Here is a 25,350-nt window from a genome sequence, read left to right as displayed (position 1 = left end):
GTAGAGGTGGGCAGTAACACCCCATCATCGGTAATCTATCATTACTGACGGACAGTGCGTTCCTGATGGGCCCCTGTTTTGCTGGTGGACTGACAACTGACGGAAACTTTGAAACACTGACGGAATGAGCAACAGAAGCAATTTTCAGCCGTCACCCGAACTGTCACTAACCTAGACAGCAAAGATGGTGGGAAGTTGGAGGAGAAGAATCCGGAGAAGAAGCAGTAAATAATATATGAAGTTCTATTTTTTTTTTGTGAAAGTGGTCCAAAAACTATTTCTAATTGAATAAAATGGTGTGCTTACCCTTTTACTGACGGCCCTAAGATAGCGATGACAAACTGTAATTCAGCGACAAGACGACGAGATGCGGATAAAATAATGATGACGGAGTGAGGGGCCAACCGCTGGCAAATGACAAATGTTCACCACTGCACTGACATTAAAGAATATTAAACACGTATTGTCAAGAAATTTATTCCTGCAGCCTTTGCTGTACCTCTACATTATTATTTGCCTTTTCAATTCTAAAGTCAAAAACTAACTTTGGTATAAAAAAAAGCAACATTTGAATTTTTTCATTGACAAAAAGCAACATTATAAATCCTACTCATAGGGGCAAGTTGGCATTGCAAATGGTAAGAAAAACAAAAGGGACAATATAAAGAACATGACGTGACGCGTTTACCCTGTTTCAGTTGGTGTTGCGTGTGGTCAAGCGCATTGCTGTTTGACAGGCACGTCTTACTGCAGCGCTCCGTTTTCCATATTGGTTGGTATGTTGGCAAGGGAGGTTCTCCCTCTGGCTCCAAGAAAGGATTCATGGACAAGACGAGGGTCATCTCTTTCACCGATTGGGCTCTAGAAAAACAGCAACATTTATTCAGTTATCAAGCTGATAGCAACCCTGTTCATTGTATCAAATAGATCAATGCATTCTTTAGTGTTGATAAAGTACGCTAAACTTTACTTAAGATGATTTATACGTGTTGTTGAATGTTACGATACACTTCCATGTAGGATGGCTCCGTTTGGAGTAGGGATAGGCCGATAATCGGCCCAATAATTTGGCATTTTGACAAATATCAGCATCTGCCTTTTACGAATCTGAAGGCCGATAAAGCTGGTTCCCCACTGAGTGGTGAATGCTTGTGAATGCAAATGTAGCGAATTTAGGGCTTTAATCAGTATTTCGAAGATGTTCACAGACAGTTTTTACTTGTCGCAAAGACATTTCAAACATATTCAGACAATTTTTCAATGTCTGTTTGAAACCTGTTGCAAACCCTGACAAAAAAAAACAAATTAGCTACATTTGCATGCATTTGTCGCTCAGTGAGATACAGGGAACTTTTCATTTAAGGATTTATTTAAATTTCCACTTTTTAGGAATGATGCTGACACTGGGAGAACCCAGACTTCATTTATTTATTTAAAAATAAATAAATAAAGAAATTGTCATGGTATGTGTTTCTGTTTCGTTTATGGGTCATGTTTTCCCCGTGTGTTTCCCTTTGTCAATGTCTCGTCAAGTTTTATCATGTCCTCCTGTGCTTGTTATCCCGGTCCCTGGTGTTACCCAATCGGCACTACGGATGAATATTGGCCTGAAATATCAGTTATCGATGTCCTGGACTACTAATAATTGCTATCATCCTTGAAAAAAACATATTGGTCCATTGGTTTGAAGCGCATGTGGTCTTGAGCATCAACCCAGCTCTGTAGCACCCATGCTACAGTAACAAGTGGGGCACAAATGACAGAATTACCACCCTCACACCACCGGTCCCCTTGTCATTAATTGGTGAGACAATTAGCAAAATGCTTGACAGCAAGTTGTACGGCGAAATGGATCCCACACTTTGAATTGTAAAGGAAAGCTGTGAGAAGCGTAAGTGAGACGTGTGAGTGAAACATAAAATGTCTGCTTGAAATATTTCTGTTGCCGTGACACCGTCTTGCTTACGATTTGAATAAATTGTGAAAATAACGCATGATTGGGGTTTTGTCATTTGCCACTGGAGATGTCCAACAAACGCACATCTTTTCATACTAGCTAATGTTTTTTTAACTTTAGAATCCCTCATCTGAGAGAGGAATGAGCGTGATAGCGTTCCAAAAAGAGTGACTTGTGTTGATTCCCTTTTATGTTGGGAAAATAAGAAGTGAATTGAAAGTGAAGTTGGAGACAGTAATGTCCTTTTGATCGTGAATGTCTTTCATTTGATTTACGGATGAGTCCTCCCCTTCATGTACAATGCAAAGCCAGCTGTTCCAAACAGCAGCGGCTGGACTTTCTTGTCACTAGCTCTGCAGCTTCATTTTGATTTCCTCTCCAGATACTCTCAAGTACAACCCTCCATGACAGACCCAAGCTGAGGTGACACTCCTGCTGGGGTAGCAGATTAAAGTGTCCGCTTCAATAAGCTCCCCACTTGGCATGAATGAACAGATTTAAGTGTGTAGATTAGTGTTTATTCTTTTTACTTTTTGTTTTGTTCTATATTTAGGTTTGGAAAAAATGTTTGCTCCTCTTAATTTATACTCAATTTTCAAATTTTGATTTGTTTATTGACTGGTAACATTTCATGATGAGCTTTATACATTATTTTAAGGCGGTTAAACTCCATCAATTCTTTACATTTAAAAGTTTTTAGTAGTTAGTTTTAGTTTTCAGTATAAATAATGGATTAGTGTGGTCTCTGTATCCACAACCGAAAATGACACAAATAGCACGTTTCTAAAGAAGAAAGATAGGTTTAACTCAATTTTATGAATTATTATGAAATTACTGTATCAATGACTAAAAGGTGCAGCCATACTTCTATTAGTTTAACATTTTTTCAACTTTTATTTTAAAAAGAGTATGAAAGTTATAAAAAAATATTTTATTGTACACTTTATTGTGCATTTAGAACAGATATAAAATTTGAGATTAATCGTGAGTTGATTATTGAAGTCATGCAATTAATTACGTTTAAAAAAATTATTTGCCTGACACCCCCAATTTCAGGTAACTGTTTATTTTGGTCACAAAAACATGCAGTTGTTTTGTAAGTTTTGAAGCACTGTTGGCATCATGGATTTCACACGTGTTTACGGAATGAAGAAATCACCAGCTAAGTATTCCTAAAGCGCTACATATACTCATTTTGGAGAAGTATTCGACTGCTAGAGTGCATTATAAGCCGCTTAATAGGACAGGTGCAAAAAAATATGCTCAGTAAGGACAATGGAAAATTACAGAATTTTACTAACTAAAAACTGTTGTTAGCGTCAAACCATACATTTTATTGCAGAAGACCCCCATACAACGACCTCCCCTAGGGCCAATTATGTCATTGCCATTGAGTGCCGCAGTCATGGCTAATTAGCATCTTTAGCCCTGTGTGTTTCCCTCCAGAGCTTCTTCTTTCCCCGCAGCTATTTTCTTCTCCATCACCTCCCCTCACTGCCGCTGTTGCCACGTTTGCTCGGGCACAAAGAAACAAACATGCCATCACTCCCTCTGCCCTCCGTAGGGACCTCTATCTTGACATCCCCATCCCGCTTTCACTATCTCTTTCATCCCCCTCGCCTCTCGCTTTCACTCCATCTGTCTTACATCCTTTCAACGGCGGTCACAACTGACAGCTTACCAAACAACGTGGGGGTACAACAACAACAAAGAGAATGCAGACTGAGCAGCTTCCTTGCATGTTCTGTGCAGCAAGATGTGTTATTCAAGGAACATGTGGAGGTAGCGAGTCAGCGACAGAGGGAGTGTGAGCAATTGTTCATGGTTGTGTGCCAGAGAGGAAAAAGAAATGGATGCTTGATGAGGAGAATTGCAGAATGAGCAGAGAAGCGTCTCAGAGGCCAGTAGCATACGTCTCCGGCTTGCTTTCTGTCTGCGTCTCACAGGAATGTGTTATGAGCGAGACTACAGGCTGGATGTGTAGATGTGCGAGATTGTTTTTCCCAGTGGCTGAGAGAGAAAAAAAGAACATGTGAGAGTGCAAGCATATGTGATGTGTGAGTATATGAGACACTGCGTCTCACCTATGTTCAGTCAGAGCTCCTCCTGGCTTCATCCCTCTTATCTCTCCTCTCACAGATCCCCTACATCTGTCAGAGTCGATATTGCAATCTTTCACTACACACTTTGATGATGAGAAGTTAATTGCAGTGCCAGGGCACGAGACAAACTACGGGAGAGAGTCTGATTGAGAATGATAGAGACAAAGGGATGGTTTGGGTGGGGATGGATGGAGAGAATGAGTCAGGAAGGGAAAGATAAGTGCCGTGGGGAGCCTTGTCATGAGTGGAGACAAGTCACCCGCAGTGATGATTTCTGCTCTTGTGATTGACTTCTTCCCTCCAGCACTGAGACACAGAGCACACACAGTCGAGTGGAACATTTGGATGGGGAGTCAACCAAGGTCAACCGAGATGCTCAGTCACACACAGTCTCATTCTGCTTTCAAATCATCTGCATCTACATATTCCTGTCAGCTAGAGAAAAACACAGATGAATTTGCGATATTTTAGATTTATATTAGGTCATTTGTGGTTTTGGATGTACATTCAAACCTTGAGGATGGATTGTCATGACCCAATCCAATACATTTACTAAAACCAATAATAATAATAATAATTATTATTATTATTATTAGGGGTGTGAATTGTCTAGTACCTGGCGATTCGAGCTGTGTCACGTTTCATAGGTCACAGTTCAATTTGATACCGATTAATTCAGATAAGAATCCAGGGTTTTTCTTGTGTACAAATATCAGAGGCGGTCACCTCCCCCTAATTTGCTTGCCACCTCCAGCCTGAGCCACAGCGCTCCAGCTGTGTTGTGATTGATCTTGGCAGGAACGCATTTTTGACTGCAGTTGCAGTGTTGCACCACTATGGAGGCGCTATTTCAACAGCAGTGCACCGGAAAGACCTGAAGCAACAACCGAAGAACAGTTTCCTTAGTGGCGCGCTCCAGCCATCGCCAAAGTCATAAAAACCCAGTATATACAATAAACATAATAGTGTTTTACAACAACCCTGAACTATATTTACAATTGAATATGTACTAGTGGATGATTTTTTAATGATTGTAGTTAAAAAAAAAAGGCAAAAAATAATGGCAACTTTGTATTCATATAATTTTTCATTTCTAGTTCCTGATCATAAAATGGCTGCAGGAGGGTGGCTCATATTGGTATGAGTCACCGTCGCGAGTACCGATACCTTAAAATAAGACTGGGATTGGCACCAATACAATACCTGGTATTGGTAGTCACCCATCATAGTCAGGGTGATACCACTTCTGCCTCAATTTGAGCCAGGAAAAACCCTGACTGAGGCCCTGTCCACACAAAAGCCAGTTTCAATGTATCCTCACAAGTTTCTTACCGTTTAGGCCATTCATGCACACGATGGCGCGGTTTCCTGGCTTGAAACTTTTGACTCACTTTTGAAACCGAGCTCCAGAAGCATTGTCGCAAATTGATGACGTATGCGCCAATTCTCGTTGCTTCTTTTCTTTATTCCCACATTCAACAAGCGGTGTTGTACTTGAATCACCCGCCATTGTCACTTCTCCTGGGTTCGTCTTTTTCATGTTGTACTGATACATGTAAAGCCATGTTTGTTCTGTAGATTGCAATAAAGTTAGAAAAAAAAAGGGTTCGTCTTCTTCGCTGATTGTTCTTCTACGCTTTCCGTTAACTCCCTGCGGCTGCACTACAGCGCCGCTCCAGACTTGGCATATACATTGCAGCCGTTAAACGTCTCCAACGTCTTCTTTTGGACACACGCAAATCTTCTGTGTGTACGAGATTTGTTTGAGTAACCTGACTTCCTGGGCTTCCCTGCTCCAGCTGCTGCCCCTGCGACCAGAAGCCTGGATAAGTGTTAGAAAATGGATGGATGGATTAAGTTTAGAAATAATATGCCATTTATTGTAAAATTAAAAAAAGAATCACAACTAATTTCTTGTAAAAACACACACGGGCGAGGGCATTTCCTCTCCAGCATAAGGCAACAAGAACTCAAGTGAGTTATCAAGTATTGTGATGTAGCCGAACTACGATGATCTTTGGTATGCAATATAGAGGCCAAGAAATCAGTGTCTAACAAGCCTGACAAGCTGCCTGCAGCCCCTAGAAAATCATCTTGTTTTCATCAGTCCACAAAGTGTTGCAGTATTTCTCTTTAGGACAGCCAGTGTTTTGTTTGGCAAATTATAACCTCTGCAGCACATGTCGTTTTTCCACAATGGGACTTTCTCGCCAACAGCTTGGCTTCATAGGCACCAGCATAGGCATCTCTTTTTTTTTTTTTTTTTACAGCATAGGCATCTCTAAGAAATGTAGAGGAATGGCGGAATGAAAAACAATCACACTGGGCTGGAAAAGCAGCTCACAGGTGCCAAAAGTTGGTCAACTTCATGGAACACAGATGTGAGGCAGTTCTCACAAACTGGTTTGTAAGTATTCACATGAATGTTTTGTAGTTGATACAGTAAGTGTTTGCGTTTATATAGAAAATGCTGGCAATTTTCTTTCTGTAAAAGAATAATACATTTAAAATACAATGAGCAGCATTGCATGAAGTGCATAGAAATATAGAGTGTGTTTGGAAATACGCTCTGAAGTCCGTGCACTACACTGCGAGTGCTTATGTTTGGTGAGATAAAATGCGCTCCGTTCCAATTCATTTCCAATGCACCACTACCTGTGTTTTGTTTACAACTCGGCTCAGGAGTCATCAACTCTATAGCCACCACAGCTTGCTAACGTGAACGTTAGCCAGCCTAACAACCACCACGCAAAGAAAAGCCCCAGACCGAGCGCCACCAAACCGCAAACTTAAAAAAAAAAGTTAGTAACTTACCAACTTGAGAATTATCCACGGCACACAAATGGTGAACAACAATGTTTATTAAAGCCCCCGTCAGGCCACAATCCTCGCATCTGGCCAGTACCATTTCCGTCTCCTGTTGCACTGTGGGCCCTACTTGGAGGACCTAGTGCTTGCAGTGGCACTCAGTTTTTGGTGCGCTCTGAATTTCCCAATGGTAAATTCGAGCAACCCGTACAGCTACTGTAGGTGTCGGTGTGAACCAGTGCGTGCTTAGTGTGTATTCCCGAAAATCAATTATGCAGTTTTAAGCTTTACTCACTCTTAAACAAACTTATTCTGAACTAGGGTTGTCGTAATTAACACATTAATAATGCAAATTAGAGATAGACAGATATGTTTTTTTCAGGGCAGATACCGATACCGATATTACTAGACAAGGAGACCGATAACCGATATTTGGAGCCGATATTCAATTTCAGTAAAAGGGAGAAAATACTGGTGCCAACAATTTTTTAAATAGAAACGCCGACTCTTAACTTTCTTTGAATTCTTAAAGCATATGAACAATTTTTTAGATTTGCAAAATGATTTCTTTTAAATCTTAGACAATCGTCACCTTTGTTTTAAAATTCAAACAAAAATTTCAGGGTGATCCCAGGGTTATCAGTATGTCTTAAAAACTAAATGAAAACCTAATTTACAAGTAAATATCATAGCTCTATATAGTCTTCTACAGTAAATACATTTAGCCAAAGTTTCAAAATAACTAAAATATTACTTTCAGTCAAAATGCCAAATATCGGCCTGGCCGATAATCGGTCTATCCCTAATGCAAATTCCCTGCAAGGCCACACATTTTTTCCTAATGTGCGATTAACACATGGCCCTTAATTGGCCTGCCTCATAGTTAGGGAATTCCCATCACAACACAGCAGATGCGTCCACGTATGATTTACTTATTGAAACCCACCACTGCAGCTAATGAACACAGCATGTTTAAAGAATAGATTCTAGCCATTGGATTGACAAGCACGCACAGCACTGTTTCCTGCTTTGGAAAGGCGTGCACTTAGTAGGCTAATAGCCTGGGATGCTAGTTAGCAGTTAGCACCAGACTAGTATGCTACACCTCTTTAAAAAGGCAGGGGAGTGAGGCTGGAGAGACACGCTGATGGATGTGCCGAGCACTTTATGCAACTGACTGAAGAGGCAGCTCTACTATCTTTTTTTCTTCTTTTTACAACTGAAGGGAATATTAATGAGGGAGTTTCCACTCAACAACTTGTTGACAGACACAGGACTCTCTACAAAGCATCTTAACAACTGTCATTCTGCAAGCCAAAGGGATGATACGATTCGTGGTTTGGGGCGTGTCTCCAACTTTAAGCATAAATGGGTAGGTTTGCCACGCAGTTCTAACAAGCCTTGTTGCATGAACTGATGATTCCTACTCGTATGAGAGGCAACAGAGCAGTCCAGTTGGGATTGATTCAATGCCCTGAGAATAAAATGAGCCGGATAAATAAGAATATTCACAAGCAAGAACGCTAAGCAAATTGGTCACTATAAGACAAAGTTGCAATCCTAAATCCATTTGCTTCAGGTAAACATATCAGTCGACTTTCATGTTGACAAGAAGACTATTAAAAATGTATTATTGAATCTATTATTTCATTGTATATTTAAATCAACACAAATGATGTCCAATTAATCTACTGTTAATCACAAGTTGACTAGGCTGGTGTTTATGGATCTCACTCTGCTTCAGCTATCCTGTGTTGATATTGTGTGACTACATTGTTATGTCAAAGGTTGACTAGCAGAGGGACATAAGGTCACAAAAATAAAGATAGCGTTAGAGCAAGAGAGCAGGAAGTGAATGTATGTGGTATGACGAGAGGGAAATAAAAAAGAAGCACGAGCGCAAGCTGGTGGCTACAAACAAAACTAGTTTTCATCATTTCAAAGGTGAACAAGACATGGTACCAGGAGTAAAAGACCATCGTGTACGACTGTGTTGGCTTTGATGGAGTCTTTGAGGCCACAGGAGGGACTTAAACTGGTGGGGAACGTGGACAGCAATTGGCGGTCTTTTAAGCAACAGTTTGAACTGTACATGGCGGCCATTGGACTGGACTCTAAAGCTGACGCCAGGAAAATTGCACTGCTGCTGACGGTGGCTGGTCCCCAAGCGCTTCAACACGTTCAACTATGAGGATGCGGATGACAGGAACAAATATGACAACTTCATCGAAAAGTTCCATGCTCATTGCACGCCGCAGAAAAACATCCGTTCTTGGATGCAACGGCCGCAAGAGTCTTTTGATTGCTTTGTGACAGACTTGAAACTTAAAGCACAGTCCTGTGATTTTGGCGACTCCATGACCTGCGACCAAATTGTCTACAGGATAAGTGATAAGCAGACGAGGGAGAGGCTGCTAAAAGAAGCTAAGCTAACTCTGGATGAGGCAGAGAGAATGTGCCATGCTCAGCAGCATGCGAAGACGTTTGACGACACGAGTGCCACTACAGTACATGACAGTGCAAATGTTGCTGTAGTTAAAACCAAAACGAGAAAGAATGAGCCACAAAAGAGAAACGCTGACGATAAAACATACTCCTGAAAATGTTGTGGTGGAAGACATGAGCCACGACAATGTCCAGCATATGGCAAAAAATGCTCAAAGGGTAATGGAAAAAATCATTTTGCCAAACAATGTCTGTCTAAAGGCAAGTCCAAATCAGTACGGCTGGTTGAGGAGACTGACCTGGGTGACACTTTCTTCGTGGGAATGGTGTCCAGTGAAATGTCTGAAAGTGAACAACACACAGACGATGAAGAAACATGGACTATACCACTGTCAATAAATGGAGCTTTAGTGATATTTAAGATTGATACTGGCGCACAAGCAAATTTGATCAGCATGACTGATATCAGTGCAATGAAGGATAAGCCAAAGATAATCAAGAAAAAGGTGAAGATGAAGTGGAGAGTCATGTCAACATGATAGTTGAGGCATTGCCAGTGTCTGATGTGAAGGCACAACAATTAGGTGAAGAGGCAACTAAGGACAAAGAGTTACAAATGGTGATAGAATACATTCAAAATGGCTGGCCAAAAGGATCCTGTCCAAAGTACTATCATGTCAGATCAGAACTATGTGTGGCCAATGGACTGTTACTGGGAGACAATAGAATTGTGATTCCACAAAGCCGGAGATGTGATGTTCTCCAAAGGTTACATGAAGGACACCTTGGAGTTGAAAAGTGCAAAAAAAGAGCTCGAGACACTGTCTACTGGCATGGCATCAATCAAGACATTGAAGACATGATAAGAAAGTGTGAAACATGCAAAAAAACACCAGAGTGAACAGGCAAGGGAACCTATGATAATTCAATGTCTACCCATTGCACCTTGGAAGAAAGTTGGAACAGATTTGTTTCATTGTAATGGTGAGGACTATTTGCTGTTGATGACTATTATTCAAATTTCCCTGAGATTGCCCTGCTCACAAATACAACTACCAACAATGTCATCACTCATGTCAAATCAATATTTGCCAGACATGGTATACCAGAAACTATGGTTAGCGACAATGGTCCTTGTTATAATTGCAGGGAATGGCTGCAATTTACAAAACAATATGGTTTCCAAAATTTAACATCCAGTCCTCAGCATGCTCAGGCAAATAGCAAGGCTGAGAAAGGAGTGCACATCATCAAGCAAGTTCTGAAGAAGGCAACAGACAGCAAGTCTGATCCCTACTTTTCTCTGCTGAGCTACAGGACTGTTCTTCTGGACTGCAGATTATCTCCAGCAGAACTGTTGATGAATCGCAAACGACGCACAACACTACCCTGCTATCCAAAGGTCATGCAGAATGAGGAGATAAAAACAAAAATGGAGAATCTTAAATGGAAACAGAAATAGTGCTATGACAAGTCAACCAAAACCCTTGAACCACTTAAAAAAAGATTATGTGAGAATTCTTGACAACAATGTTTGGGACAGAAAGGCTACTGTTCTTCGTGAAGTTGGACCAAGATCTTATGAAGTGAGGATGGGGCAAGGTCAAGTGCTCAGGAGGAACCGTCGCAACCTTCTGAAGACGAAGGAGACTTTCCAAGGGACACCTTGTGATGATGTAAATGATGCTTTGTCAAGTTCATTCACTTTGCACGACTTTAAGAGGGAGGAACATGTGCAGGCGGAGACAAGTGACGTGTCCACAGGATTACCTGCATTGAGAAGGTCTCAGCGGCAGATCAAAAAACCTGTTAGACTTGATCTGTGACTTAATGGATGTGATGTTTGAGGTTCAAATGTTATGTTAAAAAATATATATATTTAATTTTTGATGTTTTGATAACAAAAGTTGTAGTAGTAAAAAAAAAAAGTGTAATGTGTGTTTGTAACCTCAAAGTAAAGCGGATGTGTTGATATTGTGAGACTTCATTGTTATGTCAAAGGTTGACCAGCAGAGGGACCTAGAGTCACAAGAATAAGGATAGCATTAGAACAAAAGAGCAGGAAGTGAATGTATGTGGTATGATAAGAGGGGAATAAAAAAGAAGCACGGGCGCAAGCTGGTGGTTACTACAAAAAAAACGAGTTGTCATCATTTCAAAGATGAACAAGACATATCCTTCCTTTCTTTAGTCTTTCCTCTGGTCTCTTGAGGTCTCTAATCTGTTGGAATTTAGATGTTTCTGGGGTTGGTAAAAGATTCTGGTATTGTAACTCTGTGGGTGGTAGGTGGTGTCTGGTTGGCGCTGGATTTCACTTTATTTCATCTTTCTTTTCCTTGATCCTTCCTCTGGTCTCCTGACAACTTCACGACTCTGACGGGACTCTGAAGTATCCGTTTAGGTGAAGGGTTTGGGATTTTTGACAGATTTTTTGTGAATTAAAGAGCACAAACTCACACGCACTGTTCTGAACACAATCAATTAATATTGTTTTACTCTGTTGGTGTACTGATGATCATTCAATATAAGGGAGTTTTATTTTTTTGCTCTAATCTTGCAGTTTTTAATGTTCATTTCCTCAGTTAGAGGTTTACTGGGCACTTATCTGTTGCATGAATTGGCCATTGTCTAGTATTTAATGGAAACCATCCAAACATTGGTGAACATTTTATTTGTTAGAAGATCTGATGGAGTACAAAACACGCCTGTAATAAACGTTGAGATCTGTAAAGTATTTTCTTCTGCAGCCTCAAAAATGCTAATGGATTCAGCATGTGGGTGTATGTGTTCAGAGTTGACTCCCTCTTCTCTTCTTTTTGCTAAGTGTTTCCGAGTCTTAGGGGTACAGATAGCAGTGAAAACAGTTCGTCGTCTGTGGTTTTCACATCAAAATAGTTCCAAGTCAGCCCAAGAGGGTCATAGCACAGAAACACAGGCACGCACGGACACACAATGCTATGTGTCATGACATATTAGTTGCTTGCATAGGAATACAAACTGTGAAAAGGGAAAATGCAGAGGATCTATGATAGAGATTTCTTCATTCTAATTGGCATTATTATCAATTATACAAGCACCGATTCAGAAATCCAAAACAGAATATGGATAAAAAGATGAGAATCCATCCATAATCACCTTCATTTATTTGTGATTATAAAAAAAACATGGCTTTCGTTTTCACTGTTGTACTTTTACACATTGGTACACAATTAGTTTTCCAAGTTTGTAATTACTGACCTGTTATTCAGTGTCAATGGTGATTTATGCAAGAATATCTCGTATTTTCAAACAAGTCAAATAGCATTAGCGGGGTTTACCTAGAGCCATACATTCCGATTAGAATGAATCCAAATGACCAAACTAAATGAAAATGCTCTATATAAACATCTCAATCGGAATGAAATGACTGAATCCAAATGGAATTTCATTCAGAATCACAGGGGTGGTATATTCCTTTTGTCAATCTGAATAAGCGTCATGTAAACAGCTCAACCGAAAATGTGCATGCTCTGTCTTGACTTAATGTGTCGCAATGTCATCCTTTCCGCACTTTAAAACGGCAGCGGCATCTAGCCATGAGCTTGTCTGCGAGGAGAGAAATTATTTTAAAGTGGCAGTGTGTAATATTTGACCACTAGATGTCGCCATTTCACTGAATGTGGGCCGAAGTGAATGCATTTTGAAGCATGCATACTACGGTGGCTCAGAGAGACCACACTTCGCAAACCTACGATGAATTGAATTTTGTGTGAGCAAACGAGCATCTCGGCGAGCAATAGCATCTTGCCAGCCGGTGTGAAGCTCGGCGAGCAATGCCGCAAGCCCAAGCGAGCCGGATTTCATACGGACTTTTATTAATAAACTAAATCATTTGACCAGTTACTGCCTCCGCAAAATTTCCTTTGGAATGTAATGTTTGTGGAGTTTTTATCAAGTGCTTAACATTTAGCTCATTCCCTCCCAGCCATTTTCACTGCAGCAACCCCTTTCGCTCCCTTTCGATCCTCTTATACTTTGCTGCCACCTGATGGCCGTTTTTGTAATAACTACCATTCTTTTAAGCGATCTTCTCAGGTCAGAACTACATCAAAGCCTTCTGTATGCTCTAGCATAAAAAAAAAACACTTAAAAAACGTATAATTATTCTATTTTTGGGAGTGCAGGACAAAGTATTAAAAACATATTTATACATTTTTGGGTTTGAATGAGTTAAAAAGAATTGATGTGCCATAATCAATCGATATCAGATTGAATTGAAGTGAATTGAATTAAATCGGGAAAAATGTAATCGAACTGAACTCTGTGAATCTAAATCGAATTGATTGCGGAAATTTGAATCCCTACAAAAAAATGTGCAGTAACTGTATTCCATTATCATTACAGAAATAAAAACACACACGCAAGATTACATGTGCATTTATTAAAAGTGTGTTTTATTTTGCTGATTACACTTTTAACGCCTGGAGAGAGATGGCACAGAGGAGTACTTGCCCACTCTCCAAGTAAGTTTTCCCGGACTAAGTGGTTACAATATAGCTCAATGGACCACCATTGGTTGTCCCGCATAGGTTTTTTGTTTTTGTTTTCTTTTGCCAGAAAGTAAATGAGAGAAGCATTGGTTAGGTACGTGTTGGTCTTTGTGCGGTCAATTTCAAAAGTGGCTGAAAAGGAATGGATGGGGACTTTTCTTTATCATTTTTACTGGAGGATGTATTCATTAACTTTAAATGGCAAAATCAAAAGTCAAAAAATTTGCTGAACAGAGGTGGCAAATCCATGTCCAGAAAGGTAAAACTCTGCCACAGTTTGGCTTTAGCCTCTGATGTTAGCTAGATAGCTCCCTAGCACAGGGGTGGCCAAGTTCGGTCCTCGAGAGCCACTATCCAGCCTGTTTTCCATGTTTTCCTCCTTCAGCGCAGCTGATTTTAATGATCAGCTCATCAGCAAGCTTTGCAGAAGCCTGACAACGATCCTGATCATGAATCAGGTGTGTTAGTGGAGAGAAACATGGAAAACAGGCTGGATAGTGGCTCTCGAGGACCGAACTTGGCCACCCCTGCCCTAGCAGGTAAACAAGCACAATGGGAGCTAGCTAGGGACCTTACTAGCTAGCACCTGGGGCTAAGGCCAAACTGTGGCAGGGTTTTTACTTTCTGGACCCGGGTTTTCCACCTCTGTAAACGACACCGTAGACATTGGCCTCATCAAAGACAATGACGAGTCTGTTTATCGATGGGAAGTGGAGCAGCTGGCGGCGCTGGTGTGGTCAACGCAACTTAGAGCTAAACATGCTCAAGACTGTAGTGACGATCGTGGACTTGTCCAAGTGCCCTGCGCCAATCATCAAGACCTTCAAGTTATTGTAAATTAAACTCTCTCAGGACCTGAAGTGGGAGACCAACATCAACTTTACTTCCTGTGGCTGCTGAGGAAGAACGGCCTACCACAGGAGCTGTTAGGACATTTCTATACAGTCATTGAATCAGTCCTGTGGTTTGGTGTAGCCACAAAATCTGACCGCTACAGTCAGTTAGGACTGCTGAAAAAAATCATTGATACCCTGCTACTTACTCTTGGGACTTGCATGTACCAAGAAACAAGACAAGGGCAGGCAAAATCCTCTTGGACGCTCCGCATCCCTCTTCCAGCTCATTCCTTGAGGTAGGCACTATCAAACTATGCACACAAAAACCAGCAGACATTCCGATAGCTTCTTCCCCTTTGCCTTAAACAGTTGGCTCACTAGTCTACAGTGACTTTTGCGATGGTTTCTCGATTTTGCACAACCATGTGTGACACTATTACAAGGTAATAGTCAGTATTACCTTGTTGAGAAGAGAGCTATGTGGTGTTCTTCACATCAACCAATTCCTCTTTGCAAGACCAGGAGCATACAATAGCTGGTTCCAGGATCCGCCAGTCATAAGAAACATTACTGCTGGTCCTCTACATCAGAGCTTGTGATCAGCTCTATGACATGCAATTGGCTAGAAAAAGATGGAGGCAAGCAAGGCTACTTGCCAGTACACAGGAGAATGTCAGCGTGAAAGTACAGTGTAGTGTACATGCATCGTCTCGCAATTCAGGGACAAGACACTACAGAAAGGAACATATTGTTCCCTGCTATGTCCATTTTTATTTATTTTTTGCTACATTTTTAAGTTTTTGGGATGTCTGCATTCAGTTTCATCCCCAAAAATAAAAATGTAAAAATAAAAAAATCAAATAATTGAAAAAAAAATTGGCATAAGTGTATTTCACGTAGCAGCGACAAAATGTTGGACTGCGTTATCTTAAGTCTATTCAGTAAGTGCCGATAAATACAATTCACATAGAGCATTTACTATGGATATGAAGCTTGCAGCGTTTCAAATGCACTTGATTGTCATTGTTTACTGAATGACCAGCCATATATTGTTTACAGAATTCACAGCCATATAGTGCCTTATAATTTACTGTATCCTTTTGTTAGGAGGTGTCAGTGTTCAGGCTATGAATAAGGACGGCAGTGTGAGAGGCGAGGGATAAATGGGGCCAATTGATGTCACATAAATCAAAGCCCGCTGACCGACTGATGTTGGTTATATGCGCTTGAAGGACAGTGGGTTGTCAAGGATGACACCCAGACTCTTACCTGAGGGGAGAAGTCTTAGGAGGTAACAAGTGTAATGGAAAAACTGTCAAATTTTGGCTTGAGTGCACTTGGTACCAATAGTAGGATTTGAGAAGCAGTCAGAAAGAGAGGAAGCAGAAGGCCGCTTTGGCGGAGGTACAGATGACTGTCATCCACATAACAGTGAAGTGTAACTTCAGTTTAGGTGATAAAGAGGAGGAGGCCAAAAGCTTTCGTCAATGCAAGCTCAGTAAGTAGTAACTATGTAATTGTAACTGTGTGTGCCGGGCCAACAGAAATGACCTGGTGTAGGGATAGACCAAAAGATTATTGGCCAGGAAATTATTTATGCCGATATTTGGAATTTTGACAAATATCGTGATATGCCTTTTTACAAATCTGAAGGGCAACTAAGATGGTATCTTACTGAGCGGTGAATGCTTGTGAATTTTGGGTTTTCATCAGGATTTGTAAGATGTTTTTACTTGTTGCAAATAAATTTTGAACATGTTCAGACAATTTTTCACTGTCTGCGAAGATCTTTTGAAACCTTTTACGAACCTTGATGAAAAACCCAAATTAGCTACATTCGCATGCAATTGTCGGTCAGTGATATACAGGGAACTTTTCTTTTATTTATTTATTTATTTAAAATAAATGTCCACTTTAGTGTATAAAAGATGATGCTGACACTCCCTATCCTTTTTATTCAAAAAACCAAAAACTTTTTAACTCATTCAAAGCCAAAAACGTATAAATACCGTATGTTTTTTTACTACTTTGTCCTTCACTCGCGTTTTTTTTATTTTTTTTATGCTCGAGCCAACAGAAGGCTTTGATGCAGCCTCTGACCTGAAGAGGTAGCTTATAACAATGGTAGTTATTACAAAAAAATGGCCAGCAGTTAGCAGCAGAGTATAAAAGATCAGCCAGGGCCATGTTGCAACTAATCGAATGCTAATTGCTGCAAAACGGAAACAGATACAAATATACTTTTTTCCCTGATGAAAGAAGACACTCTAATCTTTCTTTTGGTAGGTTTATAAACAAAGCAAACGGATGCAACAGGTGGTGTAAAAAAGACAGCTGGCAAATGGCAGCTGCATCTGCCCTTTTAATTAAAATACAAAGTAATATTTAAAAAAAATTAAACTTATACTGTTTTCTCTTTTACTGCAAATGAATATCGGCTTGAAATATCAGTTATCGGCCTCTTTGACTACTAACTCTTTGACTGCCAGACGTTTTCAGAAACGGGATGTCGCCAGTGCCAGCCGATTTAAGCATTTTGACTGATCTTTCAAGGTCCACAGAAAATGTTGTGTTTAGACTATGAAAACACACATACTACCAACTGAAAGATTGACCTCTCATCTTTCATCAGAAAAAAAAGTTTGTTTCTACCTTATTCCGTTCTTCAGTAATCAACAATAGAAAATGGTTAGTTTCACCAAAATGCTTTGTTTTGAAACAAAAAGCGGAGAAAAAGAGCTTCTTGTGAAACGATGTTATTTCATGCACTCTAGTGAATTGTACACTTCTTTTTGTCCATGACAAACATCTAAATAGTGCTTTACTTCTGTAATACACCACCACCAACAATGAAAAAGTGTTTTTAGATTGCAAAATACGTTAATTTCCATTCAACAGTGTAACAATTTGACAAAACAATTTTGCAAACTATTTACAAATGTGTGCAACTGTGGTACTATTTACAATTATGTGGATGTTTCAAATACAGTTTTTCTTTTTGTAACGCTCCCATGCGTGCAAGGAGACGCAGCAGGATTTGCACAACAGATTAGTTTCACTTGCGATGGCTCCTTTCACGTGCAGACGTTACACTTTCTTGACGGCCTTTTTTTCCGGGGAATAGCAAGTAGCAGACTGTACCCACTACTCCGATGAATATGCATTGGACTCGGGGCACTCTTCGTCGTCCGATTGAACGTCCGCCTGAGCGTGCTCGGTTGCACTCCGCGTTTTCCGGTGTTAGCATCGCTAGCTGGTGAACCTTTATGACGTCGTCATAGCCGCCGCATCAACGCTTGCAACTTCAGCGTCAACCTCGGAGTCACCATCATCATCATCATCGATGATGATCATCGTCGTCATCAATGTGCTCTTTAGCGTTGGTCGATGCTTTTCGTCTTTGAAAAAAACTGCTCAAGAGTGAGCTGCTTGCAAACCGGTCGCCATGTTCTCTTCCCTTCCCCAGCCATTGTCCCCTCTAGCTCCGCCTCACGTCTTCTACTGACGCCTACCCAATCTTGTCAAAAGAGAGTCATCGCTGCCCTCTAGGGGCCAAAAATAGTCATTAGGCTCACTAGATCTGCTTGAAACTTTCACCACAGCTGGCCAAGGCTTTCCTCCACCCGTTTAAAAATAAAAAATAAAAATTGGGAGAACGTCTTTTAACGTCCTTGGCGGCCCTCCGTAGGTTTTTACTAAACGTCATTTAACGTTTTTGGCAGTCAAAGAGCTAATAATCGGCATCGGCCCTGAAAAAAAAACATATCAGTCTATCACTAATCTGGTGATAAAGCACTGCATGTGAGCTAAAGTATTACTGATAAGGGGCCCCAGCATGAAGGGGAAAAAAATGTTATACGCTCAAGAAAGTGTCGACCAATCACTAGGGTCCCCTCGTTACACATAAACCAGGAATGTGTGTGTGCGTGAGTGGTCTTGTTTTTGTTATATATTGGGTCCAATATATCGGGATTTCACAGAATTGTGGGGCCCCCCGTCGTTGTGGGGCCATTTTGCTGGGCCTCACAAGTTTAGACCTCTTTTTGAGGGTCAAGACTTGGTTTTAGAGTTTAGGTTTGAAGTGGGTTATGGTTGAGGTTAGGGTAAGGAATGGGGGTAGGCAATCATTTTTGATGGTTGGGGTTAGGGGAAGGGGCTAGGAAATGCATTGGTCAATGAGATGGCTAGATGGCAAAGAAAGTAAAACAAACTTGTGTGTGTGTGTGTGTGTGTGTGTGTGTGTGTGTGCGTGCGTGTGTGTGTGTGTGTGTGTGTGTGTGTAACTGTCTGTGCGTGCATGTGTGTTGGACCAAATCGAAGTGACACATCGCTGCAGTGAGAAAATAAGTGGGCGTAACCTGTAAGAGCTGCCTGCGGTTGCACTGACAGGCGCCTGACAGCAAGCATCCGAGCTCTGTGATCTCACGGCAGACACTTTCAAATCTCACTGGAGGAGACTGAGTTTGATGCCATCTACCTCCATTCCCACATAGAATGACAAACACTTAAAAGTTGCTTCCAGATGACACGATGGCCTGAGAAACAACTGACTCCCATCTAAAGGATGGGAAATTCTTCAGTGTTTAAATAATCAATTGGGCGGCAATTGGTAGCTCATCTGTAAGGACTTGGACTTTGGAACTAGATGGTCACCGCCTCCTAACTATTGTCAAGGTGCCCTATAGCAAGGGACAAACTATCCCACCCACCTGCAGCAGCTCAAAAATTTGTGACACCTGCAACTTTTTTGACACGTCTTGTATGTGATACCCTCCACTTGTTTGGCCACGCCTTGGCAGCTCCATCCGACATTTTCAAGTGACAAAGTCTAGTTGCTCTACTGCACGGCAGCACTTTAGTGTCACAGCCAAAAGATCAGAGCTGCTTCGAGATGACACATACTCAAATAATTGATCAGGTTGTTGACATGGGGTTGTATTTACGTCTAGCAATATGCCTGCTGCATGCGCCATATGCATACATCTAGTACACTAATTGACAAGTGTAATTTGACAGATTGGTGATGAAGTGCTCCATTCGTGAGGGAAAAAAATCAATCTTTGTACAGCAGACTTTGGGCTAATAATGGCAGCTAGCTCTTCCATACTGCTTAACCTCACGATATATATATATATATATATATATATGTGTGTGTGTGTGAAAATAAATACAAAAATAAAAACAAGACTCAATCAATAAACCAGGCTTACTCAACTGTGATTATTTGGCCGGCAAAATCGCTACTGTGGTTCTGACGTCACGTCATTTCATTTATTTATCGGGAGAATTTCTAGAAATAAAAATAGTGTGCTACTAACAGTTTTCATTTAATTAAGTTTAAGAATGAATAGCATTTTGTCGCTCATTATTAAATTAAATGTGTTTTTTGTCTTCTGTATTTATCATTTATAATATAGACATAATTTTGTTCTTTGGGCGATTTAAAAAAAATCTTATCCAAATACTCAAATATTCAATAGAATTTTCAGTGGGATATCCGAATAGCTAAATATTTGATAGGTGCAGCCCTAAAACTATTAAAACTATTCCATAATAGGAAAGATCTCAGCTGCAGCTGTTCTTGTATGGCAGCAGCATTTGAAAAATGACCCTTAAGCAAAAGTGACTCTCCTGTTTATGTTTACATTTGCACTTTAGAATTAGATTGTACATTTTCTTGCAGTCTGCTCAATAAAAGGAAAACTGGAACATTTATATCATTTTTTTAGATTACAATTTTTAATATTATATTTTATATTATATTATATAATTTGACCTTCCTTCTTCTGTATGGCTGAACAGTGATTCCGAACGAAATACTTTTAAAACTAGACTAAGTGCAATTGCGTGGGAATGCTGAAAGCTGAATGCTAATAGCTGAATGCTAAGATTTGAATGCATGTGGAATGCTTATGAAGTAAATTCAGAGATAAATTATGAAATGATGACCTCCTGGTTACTGGTCAATGCACTTTACCAACTGTGCCACCGAGCAGTATCAGACACCTAGTTATGATGTTAAATGTGGGCGTGGAAAGTTCAATGCCTGTCCCATTGAAAATGAATGGGGAAAAGTTGATAGTTAACGTTAAATTGTATGAATACTGTAAGTAATGTAAGTAAAGTAATGTGGAATCAGACGATATATATCCCGGGAGGTGTGAATATTTCAAGCAAGTTGAAATTTAAACAGTGTAAATCTGAAGTATTATGTGGGAGTTACACGGCAAAAAAAGTGTGGAGAATAAAAATCACAAATATGAATATCAAATATGACATTAATTGACAAAGACTAAAATATATATTTTTGTTTAGGAAATTCCTATTAAAACATGCATTACAGTGCTAAATAATGGGAGCATGACAAGTGCATTTGTTTATGTCCATTTATCATTGGTACTGTAAAATATGTACACCTGCTCTTTCAGTTTTTTTTTTTTTTTTTGGCAAGTACAAAACACAAAGGGCTTGGGTCTGTGCAGTCCAAGTGGTGTTAATGTTATGCTTGGCCCTATGTGTGCCAAAAGGCTGTCTTTTAAATATGCATCAACTCTCTTTCAGTGTGTGCTAAGGGCCATGTTTTGAAATGCTGCTCCAGATGTGAGTCTCAGTGTCCTGCTGAGAGAGATGAATAGCTTGGGGTGCTGCTGGCTACCTACAGGTTCACTTCCTTAATGAGTAGAAGAATCTGCTGAGAGCAAGATATGATTGATAACATCACAAGAGAACAAGAGGGAGGGAAACGCAGCAAGAGCTTGTGATAAAAACGGAGGGCCGGTGGGCTCTGGCAGGCAGTGGAGACAAGACATGTGGCACTGTCCTTTTACAGCTCCCTGCTTGTAAGCCACCAAGCTGCAAAGGCAGGGAACTTCCTCCTGTTGGAACCTTCTCTCATTTGTGAACTTCAATTAATGTGAGTAGGTGGGTCATGATACTCGATAATTCACAGCTTGTTGTTCGTCCGAGGGAAATAAACATCAAAGGTGAAAATTCTGCAACAGTGAATGTTAATTGTATGATTGGAGGTGAATTGCAGCTTAGACCACGCCTGCTCAACATTATTATTTTTTACTCTTTTGACACTCATTTACGACGAGCGTATTAGTATATACATCTAATTCTAAATATATATATATATATATATATATATATATATATATATATATATATATATATATATATATATGTATGAATTTGCCACTTTTTAAAGTGAGTTTATAAAGTGGCAAATTTGCGAGTTTATTAAGTGGCAAATTTGCGAGTTTATAAAGTGGCAAATTTATGACTTTATAAAGTGGCAGATTTGCGAGAAAAAAAACTCAGAAACTTACGAGAAATACACGTTTGTGCCAATACTTTTCTGTCAGGTTTTCAAATAAGGAGATAGTAATTGCTTTAGCAGAGATTAACCATATCATGTCAAGCATTCGCTCTTTGAAGCATTGGGTACGGCCAGCGACAAAGATGCCTCGCTTTGCGAAGGTCTACACCCTGAGGATCAAGCATTTAAGTTAATTTGTTAAAATGTATATTTACCTGTACATGTATGTTTTCAGAATTATTATTTACACATTCATACATTTTGGTATTTTTGTGTACAAGTAGCTAAGTTGATGTTGAATCTGCTTCTCTCCGTCATTCACTTGCATTTACCTAAAATATGCTAGCTTCTGATTGGTTAATGTTAGTCAGGTGATAGGGGATCCGGAAGTGTTGTCGTTCTAGCTGCTGTGTATGATTAGTAAAGTTTAAATTAAGAATGACCGTCTCCATCCTATCATTTCATTTTATAAACAGTGTCCCATTAACCACCAACGAATCCTCTCATTAGACCAGGGATAGGCAAGTTTGGTCCTAGAGAGCTGCAGTCCTGCATGTTTTCGGTGTCTCCTGCCTCCAACCCAGGTGTTTCAAATCATCATCTTATAATTACGTTCTACAGGAGCCTCTCAGCTGTGTTCGAGGAGGGAGACATCAAAAACATGCAGGACTTCGGCTCTCTAGGACCGAACTTGCCTACCCCTGCATTAGACTATAGCTAAGCTCACGTAGATTTGCAAGTTTTTTTCTCACAAATTTGCCACTTTCTAAAGTAGTAAATTTGCGACTTTCTAAAGTAGCAAATTTGCGACTTTAGATAGCTTTATAATTACAATGGAAAAAAATCCAGGATCCTTCTGCAAAATAATTAAGTGACGCTGGAGAGTTGCCATGACTGGGCCTGCTTATGTTAGCCTCTTTCATGCACTTAAGCAGGCAGTCTCTCATGTCACAGTACTCATCAACTGACCTGATTCACACTGCTGCTGATCAATAATCAGTAAAGCTGACAGGTCCATCCAGAAGTGCATGGACACAGTTCAGCACGCTAAAAGTAACAATCTCAGTCAGATCAGCTTTGTTCTTTATTTTTATTTATTGCATCGATTGTACGTAATTCTTCAAAGAAAAATAATTAGACCAGTCTGAACCACGAGAATTGCGTTAATTTGAGTGTCTTCAAGTAAACATGAGGAAAACTTTACATTTGCAGATATATTCAACTGTAATGACAGCTTGGCGATTGACGTTAAAGATCCTTAAATAGTAGCCTCAATTATTTTGGCTTACCTGAGTTGAATTCCTTTGGTATTTGCCTCCACGTTTGCTTTTTAAATTAAGACCAAATCCCAGCGTAGCAATAAAAACACTAAAGTAAAAAAATAAAAATAAAAAAAAGTGTAAGCGTTGTTTCAAGTGTAAACTGTGCACAGTAACGACAATGCCCAGGCGCGCGTTTCCACACGCAAACAGCCAAGAGGATCATCCAAACGCACCAAAATATGTTTTCCCTTTCTTCAATTAGAGAAGAAAAAAGCTGTCGTTAATGAGAGATTCCGTCCATGGAGCTTTCCCGATAAGACGTGAATAAGGCGCGGGTGTTGCTGTCGTCTTTCGAAAAGGTGGCGAAGAAGCGAAGAAGAGCAAAACAACAGCAGCGTCGCAGTGGCAGTTGCATCCCTTCAAGTCAACTGCTGCTGCTGTGAGGCGTTCGCGGACTGCTCGTAATTTGCCAAACTGGTCAACTGGCCGAGACCAAATGACAGGAATAATGCTGACTTGTGTTTTGTTTTCATTTGGTTTGCTGTTGTTTTGATCATATATTTACAAAATCCAAGCTTAAAGCCATAGTTCAAAATAACTTGTGCGCATTAGTTCTGCCTTGCTGTAATGTCTATTATTATTAATAGGAGGTTGGGTGAAATTGTATTTATTGTATTGTAAATTGTTGTCCTTACTATTATGTATTTATCTAATTCAGTTCAGATTTTTTCCCCCCGCGTGTGTACACGCAAAGGTATTGTAACACTTTTTTTTTAGGAGTATGGTTGCAAGGATGTGGCGGACAAAGAAAGGGGAGGGAGCAAGGCCCCTCATCTGTTCTGCATTTCCCCCGATTCCGCAAGCAGCCACTGAATCTTATTTTCCAGCATTTCTTCCCTCAAGCGCTTTGTTCTGTGTTCAGCTGTGGAATGTGCAGCACCCCATCACTCCAAATAAAAAGGTGAAGACCTGGCATGGTTGTAACAGAAAAAAGTCCACGTGGTCGCAAACTTGTCTCATATGATCAAACATTTTGATTAGCACGTGTAGATCAAAATAAATTAAAATATTCCCAACATTCACATTCAACTGCTTACACTCATTTGTAAAGATCAATACTATTTTATGATACTGCGTGATAAAGAAGAATGTGTCTCCGACCTCAAATGTCCATTAGCACAGCCCAAACTTTCACAAAAACTGGGAATTTGCCAACCTTTTCAAGGAATTAATTTTATGTAATTATTTCCATTTGTAAATCAACTGATTACATGATTACATGCATGTACGTATGGAGGACAAAAAACTGCCCAAAAAATAAATAAACGACTAAAAGTGAAAATAAATACAGATATAAAAAATATAATTAAAAAGTTAAATACAAAAAAAAAGCATAAATGGAAATAAATTTTAAAAAAATACATACATATATATATATATATATATATATATATATATATATATATATATATATATGTCATAAATAAATAAATACAAAAATAAAAAGCGTGATTCAAAAAATAAAAAATATATAAATAAATGTCGAAATAATTGTTTCAACATTAATTTTTTTGAATTTTGCCTTTTATTTTTGTATTTGTTATTTATGTATATATGCATATATATGTGTGAATCAACCAAAATGTGTGTGTGTGTATATATATATATATATATATATATATATATATATATATATATATATATATATATATATATATATACCTGTCATTTGGTCTCGGCCATATATATTATATGTACTCTACGACTACATAACTCTTTTAAGAAAATTTCCGGGTGTTAGGTTGATTCACAGGACAAAATTTCATTAAAATGAAATAAACCTAAAATCAGATTTTTCTGTATTTTGGGATTTCAATTGCAAAAGTTGTTGACTAATAATGTATTCAGTTGAAACGGCAAATACTATCAAAAGAAGTCACTTGAAATAGCTGCTCCACCTGTTGGTTGCTTGGTGGTGATGCAGTGTCCATTGTCATGGCCAAAATGAAATGCCAGGTTTCAATTCTCCCATTTTGAAATTGCCCTGCAAGTGGTTCCTGTTGCATGCAGAAGCAGATTTACAAAAATGG

General features: G+C 39.6%; 1 protein-coding gene across 1 annotated transcript in view; it reads right to left on the bottom strand.

Annotated features, from left to right (window-relative positions):
• sertad4 (SERTA domain containing 4) overlaps positions 1 to 24,388 on the bottom strand; it is a 29,766-nt gene extending 5,378 nt beyond the window's left edge. Inside the window, exons 1-3 of the mRNA XM_077568994.1 lie at positions 23,494 to 24,388; positions 23,288 to 23,366; positions 689 to 861 (exon numbers count right to left, since the gene is read on the bottom strand). Coding sequence (XP_077425120.1) covers positions 689 to 842 — 154 coding nt within the window. The 5' untranslated portion in view covers positions 843 to 861; positions 23,288 to 23,366; positions 23,494 to 24,388. The remainder of the gene's footprint in view (positions 1 to 688; positions 862 to 23,287; positions 23,367 to 23,493) is intronic.
• Between the last annotated feature and the right edge of the window lie 962 nt (positions 24,389 to 25,350).

Source organism: Vanacampus margaritifer, chromosome 1, assembly GCF_051991255.1.
Source record: "Vanacampus margaritifer isolate UIUO_Vmar chromosome 1, RoL_Vmar_1.0, whole genome shotgun sequence".
Classification (NCBI taxonomy): domain Eukaryota; kingdom Metazoa; phylum Chordata; class Actinopteri; order Syngnathiformes; family Syngnathidae; genus Vanacampus; species Vanacampus margaritifer.
The sequence above is the reverse complement of the archived record's forward strand: the minus strand, read 5'-3'. Positions and strand labels throughout refer to the sequence as shown.